A 21,313-nucleotide genomic window follows, 5' to 3' on the forward strand; every position below is an offset into this window, starting at 1 on the left:
TACTATTTTAAAACAGATGAATTTTAGTATAATTCAATTACATTTTATTTTACCTATTGTGTTTAAATCAAAATACTGTATCAAATTTGCTATTTTTATTTCGACATATGCCACGAAATCATTAAAATAGTTTTCTGAAATAAATAATGCATCACTGACTTGATTCCGTTGCTAAAATGTTACTCTAGTCTAAAACGTTATGTATAACATAAAACTCACATATTGGCTACAGGTTTGATTCATTACAATAGAAGAAAGATAGCCGAGATTCAGACGATTCGTGTGATCTAATACCGGAATATGTATATGATTTTATCGTGATGACTTTATGGTATTCTTATAAGTAATGAAGGCTTCTACGAGCTCGATATTCATTGCTTGGAAGTGATGAAGATTTGGCCGGAGAAAATCTTAATAAAATTGACAACAACATGAATTTAGCCTATAGCTGAAAAGCTCAAAATTATTGCAGTCTTTTTGTAATACAAAGTAATTTATTTAAGAGACGCGGCGCACTTGCAAAAAACGCCTCTTTCTTAATACTATAACGTCTAACACTTATTTATTTCTTATCTACATTGTAAAGAAATTGATAGTTATATTAGTTTATTCGTTCCATTTTAATTTTAAGATATGAGATTTATGGTAGGTATTTCGCTCGGTATGGTGGAATGTGATAATGAAGCATTTATTGAACAGTTTATGCAAAAAACCTTGAATTAAAAATATTTTGTTGTTTATAATATTATAATTTTATAATATTGCCGTTATAAAGACAGATAAGCTTTAAACAATAGGGAATTTTTAGTTTCTTTCTCTTATGATCCTTAGTATTTACATTTAATTTTATGTAAGAATTTATCTCTGAATTGAATAATTTATAACAATAGAAAAATTACTAAACAAATTTAAATACGACATAACACTCCTTAAAAGAGGAAAAATCCTTAGAAAAAATATTCAAGGAGAGGGATTTTATTCTTTTGTTGCAGGCAACACGGTGATACACATCATCTTTGGAAATTCTCCTATTATGAAATTGTATATTATTCCAATTTCAAAATTCATCCAAACCCCACACTATTGAACCGCCTATAATTTATTACGTAATAGATGTTCAGTAACATATGTTTTACGTTACAGTTATTTTATTTTACGTCTAAACGAATAATGCTGCGACATTTACTTAATCATAGTGAACAATATTAATTTGTATATTGACTTCAATTTATCCATTTATGTCCGGGATATGTCCTTTTATTAAGTAAGCTTAAGAATTTCCATAAATGCTGAAATAAGGCGATTTGTTTCTCTTTATAGATATTTTAAAACATTGAGTTTTTAATTTATCAATTTGGCAGCCAAGTAATTATTACAAAACTCGCTTTACTACCAAATTTTAGCTTTTAGTTAGATGAATACTATTAAATTTGATACAAAAGTTTTCATTTATATTTTATTTAATGCACCGTCAAAGTGAAGGTGGTTGACTGATTTAGAAATCACGGTAATTTAAATTCGTCTAAAAATATTATTTTTTACAACAGCGTTTTGATGAATATGGGTTTTGAGAAATATTTGCAAACATAATTGACATAAGAAATTCGATTTTCGTAAGTGTGTGATAGGCGTTAGATTATCAAGTATTATTACACTATCATTGAATCCAATATTTCAATTTAAATAATTTGTCAATATATGTAATTCTAATCCATATTCATTAATTTATATGAAACTAATGATATCGTTAGAAAAAAGTTTATTCATACAAGTTAGTGTTTATTGCTAAATGATTTATTTACCTCGGAATGTTACTTCACTCCGGCTATCACCGCCGTACATCGTGGACGAGTCTTAATGAAATATAAACATCCAATAAGTTTAATAATATCTCACGATAAGAAAGCTACCGACATCGAAATAATTTACAAGGATTTGAAGCACTTTATATTATTTATATTAACGCGAACATAGGGCATTAAATTTTTAGCACATGGTTTCCACAACATCGAACAAATTTCCTTTAGTGTAGACAGAATAATATCCAGACGAGTACACGGCTATTTTTTATTGTTTAAATTAATCTGAATCAACATGAATTTGATTTCAAGATTTCAAATATACGACATATAAAAACTTGCAAAGAATAGATTTGTAATAAAATTATAGATTTATACTTCATTCCCTGTAAATGCTTACTAGTATACTTTTCTTGAGATACTTTTCATACTAATTTGTACCCCGTTAACACATTTAAGTAATGTAGCACTCGTATATTACATTAGTAGGTACGAATCACTGCCGTAACAATATACTTTCACATTTTCTTTTTGACACATGGTGTATTCACATAATTTAAACATTAATATCATTTATAGACGGACCCACTCGGGAGTGGAATTATTGGAATGCATTTTTTAATATCGCAGGCTGTCCAATTACTATTACTATCGATAATTCAAATAGTTTGTAATATTGTAATCACTGTTTTACTGCGGCGGATTTGAAATATGCACTGCTGCCACATTAATACTAACATTGGAAGGCGGATTGGCCGAACCGCGGTTAGTGTTTCATGCGAATAAAACGAGGGTGAAGTTGTTATCGAAGGAGGCGGTCGTGTCTCAGAGATGCAGCACCTGCCCATCGTCGGTGGCGGAATGCAGGCTGCGTCTGCTGATGGATGAATGTTGATACAGCGAGCCTTCGCCGTTCTGGTCGATCCCGCCGGAGTCTTCCAGCGTCATGCCGGTGAGGTCTACTATCTCGTCTTGGTCAAATCTGAAAGCAATTAGCAATTAAATATATCAGATGTTGAATGTAATAAAACATTAATTTATTGAATATGTAATATAGGTTCGTATTAATTTAATTATGATAAGAAAAAAGTGTGATGGCATATTGTTTTTCACACTTGCAAGCTTGACAGAAGGTCTCCCCGCTCTATTGAAAAGGGCTTAAAATTTTAGAAAACAGACTCCAATGAAGAACGCGTTATAGCTACAAGGCAAGGAATAAAAAAATTAGTAGCTTGCTAGAAAATTCTGCATTAAAAAAAGGCATTGTGTCGTCAGACAAATTTGTTAAGATTTTATGAAGCCTTCGACATCGAAATAACTTTTTTAGGTACCTAACTCATTTATTTTTTTAATACTTTGTTTATATTAATATGTACAAAGAACCGCAATTTTATTAAATATCTTTCTTCTAAACTAGTGTTTTTGTTAGTCCGTGGTCCCAATTAAACACAATTTATATGCAAAGTTGTACCCGCGAATATGAATTAAGCGATTTTCGTCGGACCCATCTATTGCGTAACTTCGGGGAATTACTGTGTATTAATAATATAAAACTTACAGAAGTAAAGTAAAATTTACCACAGAACTAGAACTGCACAATATTATTACACAGTACGAGCACAACTATGCTCATCATCTACATTCTACAGCTATACAGTATTCAGTTAATCAGTTGATTTTTTAAAGATTTTATTAATAATATTCTTTGTTTATTAATAATTGTTGTATTTTTCTTTCACAAAATATGTAAAAATGTAACATCCAAAATCTACTAACATAAAAAACTGTTTAAAAACCTAATGACTTACAGAAAGAAACCGGTAAATTAAAGTGATTCAAGCGAATGCCCAATTATGTTTTGCTTGTATTTATTGTAATTGAGGGTTGATTGGTCAATAAAAATGTGCATATTATTGTAATTTGAAAATACAATACAATGGGGAAAAGCAACTAGCGTAAAAACAACTAAAACACATTAATTACACTTCAACACAAAAAAGACATTTTAACTAAAATACGGAATTGCGGACAAATTACCCCAAATTCTATATTTTCAACCATGATATTAAGCAAGATTTTAAAATTTTATATATGTTTTCCAACAAAAGTTTGGCTCGGTATAAATCCTTAAAGATTAATTAAGTATATCAAGAAAGACTTTTTTTTCTAGATTTTTTTATTACGAAATAAAAGTTATGTATAAAATTGTCATAGAAAACTTGTGATAATAGTTATGGTGATTTTTTTTATCAATGTCTGAACCGGACACCATCTTGGATTCAAGATGTCACACAGGTCACCTGCCACGATTTCAAGCAAAATACCCAGAAAGCCATTATTGTAGAGAACATCAAGAATGTATTTCAGGTAGCCATTCGATTTCCTAATTAAAAATTCCATAGGAAAATATATATTATGTTCCAGAACTACGACCCGGCCTTTCCCCCTAAAAATCAGCCATTATATTATTATGGGAATGGACTAGAGACAATAATGAAATTTCATTGAAGTGGAAAACTAAATATGTAACGTATGTACTTCATGATAACTTATTATAATACTTGCCTTAAAAGCAATTCAGAAAAACTTGTGTAAATTTTCCTTGACCTTTGAAAGAATGCAATGTTTTCATACCTGTCGTCAGGATCATCCCCACTGCTGGGGTGCGAGTGATGACTGTGGGAGGAGGCCTGCGAGAGGGAGGCCCTTCTGGGCTGCAACAGCATGGACTGACTACTGGCCATGCTAGCACCGTGTCCTCCCCCTCCTGCATTGCTGCCCATCGTGCCCGTGCCCCCTGCACTACTCAGCACCGCACGCTGATTTGCGGGTTTTACCGTGATAATCAGGTTTGAACTGTTAGCTACCATCATATCTGTCACCTAAGAAAAATGATAAATTAATGAGTATAAGAAGAAGTCAAAATATTGAATGACCAAATACTTTGTCGTATTGTTGCAAAAAAAAAATTAGGTATGTACTATTAAATCTCAAGATTATAATATTTAATTGGAAAGAGAAGATACTTTCTACGGTAACCTAAAAAGTCTTTTTAACCAATGAATACCGTCTTCTATGAGCCTAAACATACGTAAATGAGGCTAAAAATAGATAACTAAGGTTAATAATTAAATTTTAGGAAGCTTTACACTTGTGTGGTTTGAGATTTATTTCGCCTTTCCGAAAACACCTTACGTTAGTCGGTATACATGAAACATGTTAATATATACATATAATCTTACTTGATCAAGCGTCTTGCCAGCAACTTCGATTCCGTTGACTTCGAGGACTTCGTCTCCTACAGCAAGAAGTCCCGTTCCTTCAGCGAGTCCACCGGGAACTAAACGGGACACAAACACACCCGGCTGCCGTTCCACGCCTGAAGCTGATACCCGGACACTCGTTCCGTCTCTGTAAATAACACAGTCGTTAAATCAATTGATTCATTAAAACTACGAAGCTGGAAATCTACTTACTGAAAACACGAGCGAAGATCTAATATAGCATTTGGTTATGACTGTAAATCTAGTCAGTAGTCCTTTCTGCAGATTAGATAGATTCAAGCATCCTGGACCACTGGCTGATACAATGGTATAGAATTCGAGTGTGCTTTTAGGTATTTAATTTAGCAGAAGAATGAATAGCTAGGTACCTTATATAGAATCCAAGAGGTTTGTCTGATCCATGTTTCAATAGTCGAACTCTCCGACACGTCTCTGGAACTATGTCGACATCAATAATAGCTGACACCTGAAAGAAATATTTGAATAATTAGTTGTGTTAAATATATCAGTAACAGCCTACTGGCAATTTTCTCAAAAATAAGCAATTTATGTCATAATAGTAGTGAAAATATTGCAATAAGCAAATTTCAATTATTGTTCGTTAAATGCATGTTGGAAGAGATAGTGTCTCTTTTGAATGGCCTCTGCAACAAGTGAACAGCCAGAAGAACACAATGTGGTGACAACCACTACAACAAAAGGAAACCTCTTTCTGGAACGATTTTAGTGCAGTAAATGTAATTAACAGCCAAAGCAAAATAATATTCTGAAAATTGGCAGATTGGAATTAGAATGGCGGCTTGTATAGCCACCATCATTGTTTTTATTTTTTTATAAGGATGCATTTGACATATTTACGATTGTTCATCTAAATATCTTGGCAATACTTGGATTGCTGAATCCGTGAACTTGTCTAATATGTGAATAATTACAATTCAATTCCATATTTAGAAGTCATTTAAGGATTCATCTCTCACTCGATCATTTCAGGTTAGACCATTTCTTATTTTCATTATTGTAATGTAATATCATGCCATATAAAGTTAAAATCTGGATTCGGTGAATTAAAATTCTGTTGAAATGCTTGCAGTTTTTGACAGATGTGGGCGAAAATAGTGTGAAGTTTGTTACAAATTAATATGTAACACAAAATGATTTAAAACATTTTTTTCCGCATAACTTTTGTATATCTAGGGCTCTGTCTAGTAGAGTGAGTGTTCTTCGATAACTACCGTGATAAACAGGACATGATACCACCGATGGCGACTAATACGTCTATATCAGGGTTGGCGAACCTTTTTACGTTTGCGTGCCAAAGTTTGGTTCTTTACGCACAAATTGATGCCAGAATTTCTACGATCAGATGAGACATTCTCGCTACAGTGGTATCAAGCATTGTAAATTGATAGTAAATCGATCAAAATTAGAGGTTCGTGGCGCGGCTTCCTTTGCCGCCTGATAAGGTCAGTGCGATAATATTATGTGTGAAATATAAAACCGAAGGACCGACCTATGCAATTTAAATTAAACGTAATGCTCATTCTTGAAGAGTATCTGCCTGTTATTTTTTTATACAATGTGATGTGTCATTTATGCATGAATTTGGTCGTTTCCGTTTACTCATCGATCGGTAAGTAGTATTGGTAAAAATATTATTAAAAACCAAAGAAAATACGCATGGCTGTTGTCATTATTTTTTAATATTATATAAAATACCTATATTTGTTCGTAAAACTTTTTTATACAACAAAAATATTTTTTTAATTATTATATATAATTTTTCATCTCTTCAACATAAAACATTCGCGTTCCATGCAAAATCATCTCGCATGCCACTAGTGGCATGAGTGCCATAGGTTCGCCATCACTGGTCTATATTAAGTCTATGAAGTCATATTAGAAATGTGTCCAGCAGTCTCAGTCTACGAGGCAGGCCAATGCTTAGTCAGATGGCAAATTGCCCTGAAGGTAACACGGTGTTGATTATTCTTTTGATAGTAGTACCTATCTACCCAAATATAGCAGAAGGAGTTGGCACATGTGATTTGTATCGTCATACAATTAATTGGTATAACAGAATTTAGTTTAATTACCTGTCTGAAGTCGTGTGGATTTGATATAGCTAATGACTTTGCCTTTCCGGGTGTGCCTCCGAGGATTGATGAGATGATGTTCTTCGGTCGCATCGTCCCATATCCATTGAGCTCTTCCAGACTATCTCCTGTAACAAAAGAGAATAAACCATCAGTAAACATAACAGTGTTACCATATTATCATACCACTGCTATTGTGATATCATCTTACAGTGAATCTTGACTATTTTTTCTGGTTATGTTACATAATAGTTGTTATTCTAAAGAGAGTCAGTTGGAAGTTGTTTGTTAGGATTTTATTTCATTTGATTTAACAAAGATAATATGAGATATCGATTGCTTAATCAACAAACCAGTCAACTGCACTTTTGACCAAAAACGAGATTTTGATGGCATTTTATTATAGAGCATTTTTTTTATTTATTAACACACCTATAAATCCTGGGTCTGGCAAGTACACATATTGTTTTTCAATTTGTGTATGAGTCAGAGTATGGACCCAATAGGTTGAGCAAGTGGCTGACGTCCATTTCTCGTAAAAATAAAATCTGTTAATACAAACCTCCACATTGTGGAGGCCCATATGATCCTATTAGGATCGGACATGGTCGAAAGAAAAGAAACCTATAAATAAATTCGGCATCGTTTTTAATACAAAACAGCCATTTCTTTTATTTTGTTAACTGTCAATTCATGGTGGAACTGCATTGTGTTGTTGTTTTTATTTAATAAAACGCAATTTTTTTGTAGTACTTATTCCACTTTTATTTAATCAGGGACATTTTCAACATTGAGTTGAAAATGTCCCTCTGAGGCGGACGAAACCGGTCCTAATCTATTATATAAAAGTGGAATAAGTACTACAAAAAAAGTGCGTTTTATTTAATAAAAACAACAATACAAAACAGCCAACTGCAGGTGGCAAATTTCCAATATCGTAAATGGAACAACTCCATATATAAAAAGGAAGCTAAAATAGTGTATTAATTTAAAGTGCAGCTTATTTGCAAAAAAAATAAATCCAAGTGTATTTTTGGAATTGTTAAATTCCGCCCAATGGTTAAATTATAAAGTTTTTTCTCCTTTCTAAACAATTTGCCCAAATGGAGTTTGGTTTGCAGATTAAGCAGTCGACATGAATAAAACTGAGAAAAAACACCAACTTATACAAGTAAATTACCATAATTGGTCCCAGTGACGAAGGAAGGCTGTGGAGATCCAACATGAACAGTGCACACTAAGCATTATCATACATATCTTTATCATGATTCGTTTTCATTGAACTGAGAATACAAATTGCAGATAGTGTTAGTTTTAAAACCGTAGAAGATAAAAAATTAATTCCTTTTTCAATTCTATGTCACTTGTACTTGTCTAATACTCAGCACCTCAAATAATTAGTATATTTGGGTGAACAACCATCAAAATCACTTTTATGTAGTTGTCTGAAACGTTGTTTGAATGCGGCAACTTACAAAATATTTTTTCTTTCTAATGTTCCAGAAATGCCAACAAGAGCAAGCTGTCATACTAAAAGTTCAGAAGGCTACATTATACGTATGATCCAACGAAGCGGTTCTTGGTGCTTTATTTAAAAAAGGATTCTAATGTCAGCGAACCTAAAAGCCATCCACCTGGGAGCCATTTAATAAACAAATAAACTAAGAGTAGTAATAATTATTGTGATTGCTGTTAAAATAATTTCGGCATGAAAACTTCTAACTTTGATAAATTATTTAATGGCAGCTTTGGTCTCCGAAACATCCCTGAAGTAATTTAACCAAAACAATAACTCTACAAGGGGTCACATTATGAAGGAAGATAATTAATAAATATGAGGTTGTGTGATATATTATATTTCAAGGGAAGTTCCAACCAAAGGACAGAGAGTAAAGATGACTTATCTGCTAAATGAACTACTTGCAAATTAGCAAAATGACTAGTCCAAAAAATTACACAATCTGTGGCAAGCTGAGACATATTAACCCAATGCTTACAGGCCCTTTTAATTAATTTTTTAATTAACGTGTTAATTTGCATTTGAAAAGCAATTAGCAAAAACACAATTTTGTGCGGCCCGTAAGCATTGGGTTAAGACAATAATTTAATATTATATATATAACTTATCTTGTTAGAGTTTATTTGAAGACAGTATTGATTCAGATTGTATACAAATTCTACATGCGAGATTTCGCGATCGTATTATTATTATTAGATTATGTATCCAGAAATTCAGGGATTGAAAAAATCTAATCCCGTATTTATTGTGGGTGTGAACGTAATTTGAGTAAATTGAAACAAATTAAAATTTATTTACATTCCACTATGTGCCAGAAATAGTAATCGGATCTAGAAATTTTCTCCATAGATAATGGACATTGTCCAGAGTTATAAAATTATTTTGATTTAATTAATAAATTAGCCAGAGTAAAGGCGAGAATGGCGCCCATCTAACTATCGTAAAAATATGTTTTCAAAACACTCAAGTACCCACACCAAATAAAAATGTCTTGAGGTCTAGATTTTTTTATAGGGAATGTATGAAAAATGTGAGATTGGGAAGATTTGGAAGAGCGGAATTTATTTCGGGGAAAACGCCTTAAAAAGTCTTCGCTGATTCTGGACGGAATTTCTTAAATTCGCGGGTATTTTTTTTTGGGCTGGCGCGCTAGAAGAAACAGTCGAAATTTTGGACATTCGAAGGATATTTATAAAAAACATTATTGAACATACTTACATAATTTTGAAAAACACTTCTGAGAAAATATATTATAACCAATAGAAAAAATCTTTTTGAAAAAAGTAAGACACCCGGCAGGAATCGAACCTGCATCTCTTGGGTTTACGCCCCGTCTGCGCATTATCCGCTATGCTACGAGGTGACATACTAATGACGACAAAATTTGACCTGCTCATCAGCGTCCTTCCAAATTAAGCTACTATTGGCAATCGGTTTTTGTTTATTAAGTCAAAGTAGGTATCTACTACTTCAATTACTAACCGACATTTTCGAGAAACCAATACATACTTCAACCAATCTCGCTATGTCAAAGAATCGAAAATAGTAAAGAAATCACAAGCTCTAACGATCCTAGCCATTATTATGGGGCAAAAATTTACGTAGAAAAAATGGCAGAGCCGCCCCTGTGTAGGATTCCTGTACCGGTGCTGTGTTAGTGGGAAACCCTATCTGTTACTGCCTATACTTATACAAAACACCAAAAGTAGGTACCTACCTGCAGCAATTCTGATTAATTTGACAATGGAAATTTATTTCCGAATCCGTCTATTTCTAACCCCCGTCAGATGTAAAATTTTCGATTGATTGACAATTTTCCTAGATTTATTATAAGTTGGAAATCCAGTTCCAAAAAGTTCTCGGTTGGCAATCACGTCGCAATCCCTCCTTCAGAGTGTCAGTCATCGAGCAACACAAAGCCGGAAAGAAAACAATGCCGCGCGCTTGGGATACGATATTTCCGGAGAAAAGGTCGTAAAGTCAAATAATAATTATTGTTTGCCAAAGGGACAAATCGTATTAGCGCGCGACGAAACACAATCGGCTTTGTTCCTTGCAAATGGCCCGCGCGGACAGAAAACTAAAACCAAAACAACACAAATAATAATGTTTCGCGAATAAGCTCGTGTGTACATTCTTGCTTACACCGCATATTATGACGTCCACGATAATTCGCATTCTGAGCATATTACACTGGATGATGCGGTTGCAAATGATAATGAAATTACGGCTAGACTTTCATGTTCAAGTTAGCAACCTTCAGAGATAACGAGTCTGCTACATCGTCAGTAGAGATGACCAGAGCACGACGAAACTCCAATCATTCAATGGATATTAATAATAAAAAAAAACAACAGAGGGTCAAACTGTCCGCTGGATTGATAAGAGGAAATACTCATCGAAAAACAGGTCAGCATCCAGCAATGGCAGATGATGACGTTCTCGAATGAATGGGACTGAGAAGTTCAGTATGGTATCAAAACCACAGCCATATTATGAGAGGACGACGCCGCATTTCATAGCTTAAGAACCTCCGTAATTCCGGGTAGCCGATGATACAACAAAGTTTAATGTAATGTTTAATTTAAAATTTAATGTTCTTTTGTTTGACTTAGCTTTTAGAATTATTTTCATTTTGAAATGTTCTCACAGATTGATGCAGATATTTTTACAACGTTTTTCTCAGGTCGTATTCTTATTTGTCCGGTGGTTGTTTGTCCGGTGGTTGTTTGTCCGGTACAAATCTTGTAATCGATTTTTAACTAACTTCCCGACTAGCTAGAGATTTGAAACTTTTAGAATATATCAGAACACGATGCCAATGCATTTTTTTAAAATACTTTTAGTCATCTTTAAGTAGAGTTGAATTCATTTTTAGTTAATTCTGTTTTCTGGGAAAAGTTATTTCGATACCATTATTGGTTGCTAGGGGGTCCTAGCAACTAAATTATTAAATAATATATACGTGCGTTACTATGGAAATCAATATGAAATGACATTTCATTATTCAGTATTTCTATCAAGTACATTTTTTTTTGATCGTTTAAGCTAGTCAAGTTAAGTTCATATGATTTAACAGAAAATTTAAAAACGTTGTAAGATAAAAAGTTCTTTTTATCTTGTAATTATTACTGAGTAAGTTTTTTATAAGTTTGTTTTATATCTCCTAATTAAAAAAAAGTATTATTAAAGATTGAAATAATAATCATACTTTTACGCTATCCTCTCTTAAACACTTGCGAGCTTGCGACCTGATTGTTAATACTAAAAGTTGAATGTGGTTCATAATGGGTTGATGACTTGAGATACTTTAAAGCTGCTTGTTGACGAATTTACAATCTGCTTGTAAACTCACCCAGCGTCATCGTCGAACAAGCTAACAAGCAGATTGTAAACAATCAACTGAGAAAAGTTGAAAGCCGGTCAATTTTACACGCTACACGCTGGCGTGTGGGCCGATATGCGTCTGCGCAGTAGAGCGATAGAGGCGACCTACCGGTAAAAAAAACAAACTACGTCCTGTCAAAAATAGTCGCTAGCTTGTGGCTTCTGAGTGAGTGGAAAGTTTTGTGTCATCATTACAATCGCACTAGCTGACTAGCCCGCTTTTAAATTCGCCAAAAAGCAGCTTGTAAAGTAGCTCAATGTCATCGACGCTTAAGTCTGAAAATATTGCCGAGCTAAATATTCTACATACCTAGTCATGATTATTCACAAATTCGAGTTTCAAGGTTCATCTTGGCAATTTCTCCAAATTTAATTATTCATAGGAAAGTGTGAATTTACATATTTATTTTGACAGTTACTGGCGATAACAGTGTGAAGTTTGGCACAAACGAATTTGCAATGCGAAATTGTTTGCGGTTAATTTAATCATGGGTCTTAGCAACCCTTTTTGAGCTTCAATTTTATATACGTAGGCTACATCTATAAGAGTTTTTCACAATGCCTCTCTTTATTTACAGTTACAAAACTATTGTTTTTATGTATCATCTAGTTGCAGTCTTACATGGTTACACAATTCTATTTAATCATAATATACTTACATTAACTACTGAGATGGGTGAATTAATCCCTATTACCATGTGGTGACGTGTATGATATCCATCGTCGTCAGGTAGGATTTAATTTTAATCTATGTTAGATCTTTCGGTGTAGTAATACGAAAACTCTCAGCTTTTTGCTAAAACGCAATTTGAGGAGGCAACCCCTTCGGGTCGAATTAACACAACCCTCAGGGGGGACATTCGCCGGAGAGACATTTTGCGTGAGGGTTTAGGGTCACCTAAGAGAAGTTTAAATTGAAACCTCAAACAAAACTTTAAACCATATTATAGGAATAGAATCAACAAGGGTACAGTTTTTGCGCGCAGTCCATACCTACTTCATATTACCGTATCCGCACTGGATTAAACACAAAATAGTCAAGTGGTGGACACATACAATTTCAACAAGACAAGTTATCACAAAGGTTTTTTGAAGCATTCACATTTATGTGTTGAGTTTCTAGTGCTGATCTTCCCAACCGGGATAATATTATTTTGTACAGCACAACAATTCAATCTGGCGTTATCTCATAATCATCATCAGCTGGGGTCGATCCACTGCTGGGTGGAGGCCCCCCTAGCTCCCCACTCTTCTCGGTCCATAGTTCTTCGTAGCGACCCTGTCGTCGTTTAGTGTCCCTTGGGTACCACTATATGGTGCCATTTGTCCAGCGGTTGTCCACACGCCGAGCTAAATCGAGAACCCCTACTGGCTGTCGTCCTTCCGGTGGGTCACACACAAGATGGAAAGATATAGGGTTATAAAATTAGTAGGTACTATAGATTTTTAAAACGTCATAGCAGCCATTTTTTCTGATTCCCACTAAAATTGACATTTGTGTTCACTATTTTTTGGCACATCATCATGGTAAGATACACAGTTGTACTGCATATACAAATTGTTAAGATTTATTAAAACAATAATGAATCTATTCGAGCTACGTTACGGGGATTACGTGAAATATAAATGGTCAAAATAATCGACCTACAGAGCTTGCTATTCGTAATTTAACTGACAAATTCGAATCAATTGGGTAATGTTTGTGATATTAAGAACCTAACAGGTCAAAAGGGCATTTTCGCCAAAGTTTGTACATTGCGTTTTTGGCATGTCCCATGACTTTGATTGATTTTTTCATAGTTATTATATTATAAAATGTTGGAAAGTTATGTACTTTTAACATGCAAATTTATTAATTTACTCTATTCAATCAGTTAAATACAACTATCTGACCTGTATATATTTTTAATTGATTATTTAGATCGAAAGGTAGTGCGTTTTTACCATGTCCCACCCATAAATTCAAATAAACAAAGTCTGATTTCGTCATTAATTTTGAGTGTGTAAAATTAAATTCGTAGTGTTTTCAACAGCTTACATTATATATTTTTGGAAAATATATAGTTTTTTCGTAAATTTGTACCAATATTGAAAAAAAATCACGTTTAAAGTGTGTCCCAGGATATTTGAAAAAGTGGAACTCCACATTCCGTTACCACGATTTTAGCATGAAGGCGAAAAATTTTCACTATAAATATGCTTTTTTTTAATGTAGCAACATTTTTGTATAACACTGATCGCCATGTACACTTTAAATTGTTGGTGTGTGTCGGTATCGCTATCGGAACAGGTTGCTTTCTGGGTTGGTCATTTAAGAAGTTCCACTACTGTTACCACGATTTATAAGGTAAGAAAACACATATTTCTATTTCACATACTACACATATGGAGCTTATCTTTCATACTACAGATATAATAAAACATATCGCAGGTTTAACAATAAAACTAAGCTAAATTTTGGCTTCAAACACTTCTGAAACAGAATCCGTTACTTCCACTCCGAAACTATATTGGTGGTAACGTATATGTGGAATGTAAAAGTAACGAAATGGCATGCATAAAGTTGGGTTTACAGTGTGTGTTTAGTTCTTCATAGATTATAAAAAAAATTATTTTGTCTGTTCGTATGAAAAACAAAAATATTTTCATTAAAAAATATAAAAAATAACCTGACTATAATATAATAATATAATAAAGATTAAAAAAGTATGTGATATGTCTGAATACGCAAAAATAGCGCACATAAAAGTATGGAGATAAAAAAAAACAACAGAAGGAAAAGAAAAAACACCAGACTGAAATAATTGCGAGACAGGCACTGGCTCTGTCATACTCTTTCTGTTATACGCCACCAAAATTTTAAAACTTCTCCATACATTTTAGGCATAGAAATTTATAAAAATGTATGAAAAAGTATTTTTTTGTCACGTTTAACAGAAATGTGTACTCGATTAGATTTAATACCTAGAACTGTAGGTATTCACGAAATGTCAGAAAAGTACGTCTTGATTACAATCAACCTGTATAGCTACATTTTATGTTGATGAATACAATTAAATTTCAAGACAACATAAAGTCGAACTTGGTTATTACGAGGAAGATGGGACCGACTGAATTTGCTTGTTATAAGCGTTACTCGTTATATCAGAGAATAGGTATTTTTAAATGAGCATGTCACATTACACAAAAAGCCGAAAATAAAAAATTTGGAAACCATCGTAAAAATCCCCGAAACGAGCATGGCATTCATAAACTACAAAAGAAGTTGTTTATTGTAATTAACGCTGGTAGGTACCTACGGACTTCACAAACCTTGGATTTTTCAACCATATGCGTGGATACTTTTTTATTATTGTCGGTGAAACACCAATAAGGTAGGTACTTAGACACTTTACTAGTGTCATAAACGTAATCCGACCCCGGCGGCATCCTGTCCAATCGGATTTTATTGCTTAGGGTCGAAATGTTTTAAAACGGTCGACACATTAACAGTATTTTAGCTCGGTATATCCGATAAGTTGCTCGTTATAACAGTGAAAGAATTAAATGTATGGCGAAAATCATAAACCAATTGTCAACAAATGTTTCGTTATTACATCCGAGATCTCGCTATGTCAGAGATCGTAATAACCGAGTTTGACTATAATTATTTTCGTAAAAGTTATATACTCCGTGCCGCGCTAGGAACTCGCGTCTGAATCCCTTGCTGATTTTTTTTTTCATATATTGTTAATTTGCTTAAAAATATTTTTTATCTGAGTTACAAATAATATAAATGCCAAATAAAGTTATGGTAATGTATAGTGTGTCAAAATTATTACCTACCTTATTTTACAAGTATTGTGAAATTTATTATAAAATATGTCTATTTTAGTGATTAAGTTTGATTTGTTTTGTTATTTTGACGCACGTTGAATATTTATCTGTCTATCAAAAAATTCAAATAAATTTCATAAAACAAAAATTTGTTTTTATGGTAACATGTAACTTAAGCTTTACAAATTACACTCCGTTACCATTTCGTTCCATTCCGAAAATGTCCCCAAAAAAGTTGAACGTTAACTATTTTTCATTTGATTATTAAATAACGAAACTTATTTATTTTTCCAATAAAATTTAGTAAAAGTGATTATTGTCTTTAAAAAAATAGCAGAACGAACATTGATTGGTTTTTTCAAATACTAAAGGAAAAATGCTCTGCCATTATAGACATAGGGTAACGGAGGGGAACGAAATGTGCCCAAGAATTAAAATTCAATAATATTTTTTGACTATTTGTAGTTTTATTTTGAAGTGTATGGTTTTTTTAATCTAATAGAGCTCTTTTAAGTGATAAAAAGTGTTTCATTCATGTTTTAAAAGCTAAGTTTCGTAGTCACGGAACGGAAACTTATTATGCCCAATTTCATAATAAAAATGATATAAATATTGTATTAATCAATATTTTGCTGAAAAATTGCTATCACCAATTCAGCAATAGAACAAGGAATCTGCTAGCTATATAAAAATGGTTAATTTGAGTGAAAAAATAATATTACCCAAATTTCAAACATGTACAAACTTTGGCGAAAATGCCCAAAAACGTAAACGTACTGCTGAAAATATCTATGTTGTGAATCAAAGTGTGGATGAAAATCCAGAACAACCAATTACATGTCGGTATCAAGAACTTACACATGTATAAAATACAGTTAACACGAATGATCATTTGGTGCGTCGAAATTTAGCTGATTGAGCTTTAGAGCAACGTAAAACAAGACCTATTATTACAGCGATGAAGCTCATAGTAAGCTCAAAACACAGGGAAGAAACTATAACAGAAAACATCAGATAAAAAAACATGTTTATTAATAATGCCATGAGAAAGAGTGCACAGCTAGCAATCTCGGCGCACAAAATAACATACAATACGTGAATGTCACCTCAACCTCAAACCTCCGGCTCATGTAAAGCGAAGCAAACCTCAATTTCGAGGGGCACAGACCCCGAGGGAGTCATTGTTCGAAATCTGCAGAGTCGGAAGTGCTCCAGCGCGCGAGTGGAAGCGCCGAGCAAACAACAATCCTCCAGAGCGGGCGATAACGTCGAACTCTTTCAAATTTATTCGAAGCCATTACGCCTTACGGGCCACACTTACTACACTACTAAAATGCAGTGATGTGCGCACCGGATCGCGCGAAGCGTTTGTTAAATCGACAGCTTTCGGCCCAGTAGTTTGTTGATGCCCAAGATCCACTACAATAGCCAGGCCGCGACACGAAACTGTGAAATATGCAATTGAAAATCTACATTTACAGCATTGCATTATAAAATAAGCAATACTATCGGAACTCGCAATAATTCAGTGCTGCGGGCTGACTATAATCGGCCTTGGTATACCGTTTACGTAGAAATGACATTGTACGCAAAGATTACAATATGGTGATCTCCCATACCAAGCCAAGGTGAGGCAGAATTAATGACGAAATTATGTTTCACGAGGTATTTTGTAAATCCAACCACATGTTAATAAGTCAGAATGCTTTGACTTTTCACCCGTGGATGTGGGTTAAAAAGTCGTGTCTGGAAAGAATCACGTTTTTGTGTGCTTGATCCAGGCCCAGTAAAAACGCTTCTGTGTGGAAATTTTATTTTCTAGACATACTTCTGCAGTCAAATGATTCAATATATAAACGTTACATATTTTATATACATTGTTTTTTTATCGATGATATTTGTAAGTATGGTATAATTTCAGTAAAAGGATGGATGTATGAAAGCTAAGCGTCCATCGCTCTGTTTATACAACGGTAGACCAGTTGGGAACCAGGGTCAATCTATATTTTATATTATACTATCTGATATCTCCTTTTATCGAAGCAAGGTTGTAAATGTTCAATAAGACCATAACGTAAGTATAAGCGAATTGAATTGTATGCATTGATTTATTGGGTTGTTAGTTTATTGACATAATATATTAAACTATGCTCGAAAATGTAATGTGATGCTATAAGCTAGTATTGTGGAGAAATCTTAAAAGATTACAACTTCTCATGGTTTTAAAAAGATAAATAGTAAATAAATAGTTTGTTTTAGCGAGCCGGTTGACAATAACTATGGTACGAGGCATCACTACTGAAATGTATGAAGTTTGAGTAGAATGAATTTCGCTTTCATGCAGCAGCAAACACGGGAGAGCAAACATCATAATATTATTGTTAGAGATATTCGGGGGATTTCCATTCCAAATAGCGGTCTGGAAAGGAAAAGTAAAAAAAATATATTCATACGTGAAAGGATTCATAGTGACATTCTCAGAATGTACAACGCGGGATGAATTCATAAGTATAGGTAAGCTTTGATGCGAAAAACTAACGAGAAGGTAACGGGTTATTGCACTAATGTTAAAAAGTCGACTATATTGTCTTGACGTGTTGACATACCTAATCATATAAGTGCCAAATGAATATATTGACAATACATGGTAATAATGTATTATTTGAAAAAACAGTTCTCATTTAGGTACAGAGTGTTGAAAACCGCGTAAAGCACATTGTCCGGAATCCGATAGGAAGCAAGAGACGTGTTCTCCAATTCTTCGGTCCCGTGGTAAGAGATCCGAGCAGCATGAAGAGAATAGTGGTCTCTGGTGGCGTCGAATGGAGGGGGTTACGAGGGCGTGCGTCTTCCAGGTAGAGTGATAATATCAAGAAACCGACTGAATTAATAACAACTGAAGTTACATGATCATAATAACTGAAGTTACATGATCAGCGCAGGATCGCACTAGCTGGAAGGAGCTTATCAACGTCTGTAATTTCAGTGATCACCATCTTTAGTAATGATGTAAGGGAAATGAAGAACTGTTTCGGAGAGGTCTTCAAACGTCTTATGTATGTTCGATGGAGCCGCGATTGTAACAATCGCGGAGGTTCTTATGCCACGAAATTCGGCATCGGCCTATGATACGCTTCCCGTTGATCATTCTTTCGATAACTAATCAGAATATTACTAATATAATATCGTTGTCATACAACTAGAAGTGAACCAACTGCAAAAACAATATTTTACAGTAGAGCCATTTTTGTGTTTAGCAAGGTAGGTACTTAAATGGTTCCATTATGTAAAATTTTACATAACATTATTTTTTTATATGTAATAGATATAATGAAAACAATTGAATTTTCATTTTCAGAACTTAAGAAATTTATTTACTTTATGAGAAAAATAAATATTTACGTGTACTACAAATATAAAATATGCAATTAATTAGGTAGTCATAGTAAACAACATCATAAGAAATTAAACAAAAATTTGCTTTGTTTTTAATGGTAGACATAATAATACAAAAATCAAATACAAAGTAATTTAATAAACGAATTTTGTAACTTGTGAGACAAAATTGTCACTTGGTCAATTTTTTCAGGTAAAAAATGTGTCTTAAAGCAGATAGTCATTTTGACAAACTCGGGTTAGTATGTTTCCAGGCTGTAAATCAGCTGGGAATTTTTTCCAGACAATCGCAACGTTAGTGAGATGTCAGATAGTCATTTAGTGCATTTTCACGAAAAATGCAATTCGACACTTTTACATGTATTACACCAAAATTATACAAAACAATCTAACCTATCAGAGTGATAAAAATGGGTAACCCAATGAGATACGAATTCATTTTTAAAGCGCATACTATGATTGCCATGCCAAAACACCGATCGATCCATGGCAACGGGGGAAACTAATAATAAACAATTTCTCCCTATTTCAATTTAATACGAAAAATCGATACGGTTGACCTATTTCGCGATAAATTGGCGTTGGATGAAATTAGAACGACGTTAATACTTGATGAAGAAAATGGAACGCAAAACAAAATGATAATGAGTAAAAAAAACCTGCGATCGATGTTCGGCGCCCTTGTACCAGATGACACCGCTCGATTCGACTCTGTCCCCGATCGGGCGCCACTCGAATCTCGATACGATGGCCGACTTATGAAATCGGAAGGAAATATGAATTTTTCTTTGATATTATTATCAATTGTTCAATTTACAAGACGAAGATTAAAGACCTGGTGTAGAAAATCAATTAAACCTTTTTGGAATCCTAAACGAGGGATTTTATCGTCACTGAAAATATACACAGTATGAGGAGAACGTATATTATATATTATAGAATAATGAAAAAATATAAACAAGTTTTCTAAAAACTAGTCTATTCAAGACTACACAATCGGATCATTCAAATGTGTGACACTGGCGTCTTATCCAGGGGCTACGCTTAAGGCCATGCATTAGTTGAGGCACGGTCTAAAAAGATCGTTGCCAGGCGATGTGCGGATTGCGGGTCGCGGGTGCAAAAGACGCCTGTCAAACGAAATATTATTTCTCATATAAATCCAACATACGTCCATTTTATGTTCTGTTTATTATTCTATTAGTAACAATAATAATATATTCATTGACATGTTTTCTTTTTAAAGTAAATGGGTAACGTTTTTAGTCATCTTTACACGATTTTAGAATTAATTGGCCCGTAGCTATCACGCAGCAAAGTGACGTATGTCTGACTCGACGTTCCCTCCATGAATGCGAAGCGAGTACAAAATTTCGTCGCGCGTACAGTTGGAAATTATTTGGCGTTTCACTGATGCGTCACCTTAACGGGTTCGATACCCGGTGAGGTCACAACTCACAATACTTAAATTTAGGTGATCATATTACAACCTGTGTGTTTTTGTGATTGTCACCGGGCGTAGGAATGATTTTGTTGTAGTGTCAAAAAAAAGAAAAAAGTTTCTAATCGAATTTTCACTCAACGCATCAATAAAGATAAATCAACATAAAAAAATTAGCACTAGAACGTAAAAAACCAAATTTTGAAGCAATTCTGACGCAACAGTTTAGTTATAAATATTTGCAATGACTTACTTGGATCGGTGGGTGAAATAGTTTGAGCCCTCGTCCCAATTTGCTTGGAAAATATTTGTATTCAAATTCCTTCGAAATACTTCGGTAGGTATGTTTGGCTTTTTAAAATGATGTAGGTACCTATAAGAATGCTACATTCATAAATCTTGTGTACCTACGTGAAATATCTGCAAGGATAGCTTAGTGGACCGAGTCCTCGCCCAACAATTTCAATTTACAAGATTTTTCTAATATGCACGTGTATGAGGTTTTTCAAAGTGGTGTAATTTCAATGAAGACAGTCGAGTATAATACCCCGTTACAATACATGTAATATCCTGCAGTT

General features: G+C 33.9%; 1 protein-coding gene across 1 annotated transcript in view; it reads right to left on the reverse strand.

Annotated features, from left to right (window-relative positions):
* Positions 1 to 815: 815 nt before the first annotated feature.
* Positions 816 to 21,313, reverse strand: part of par-6 (partitioning defective protein 6) — a 67,235-nt gene continuing 46,737 nt past the window's right edge. Inside the window, exons 3-7 of the mRNA XM_085960906.1 lie at positions 7,177 to 7,304; positions 5,452 to 5,549; positions 5,042 to 5,210; positions 4,434 to 4,681; positions 816 to 2,781 (exon numbers count right to left, since the gene is read on the reverse strand). Coding sequence (XP_085817032.1) covers positions 2,625 to 2,781; positions 4,434 to 4,681; positions 5,042 to 5,210; positions 5,452 to 5,549; positions 7,177 to 7,304 — 800 coding nt within the window. The 3' untranslated portion in view covers positions 816 to 2,624. The remainder of the gene's footprint in view (positions 2,782 to 4,433; positions 4,682 to 5,041; positions 5,211 to 5,451; positions 5,550 to 7,176; positions 7,305 to 21,313) is intronic.

Source organism: Rhyacophila brunnea, unplaced genomic scaffold (genome assembly GCF_057557595.1).
Source record: "Rhyacophila brunnea isolate RB1 unplaced genomic scaffold, BYU_Rbru_1.0 scaffold_12, whole genome shotgun sequence".
Taxonomy (NCBI): Eukaryota; Metazoa; Arthropoda; class Insecta; order Trichoptera; family Rhyacophilidae; genus Rhyacophila; species Rhyacophila brunnea.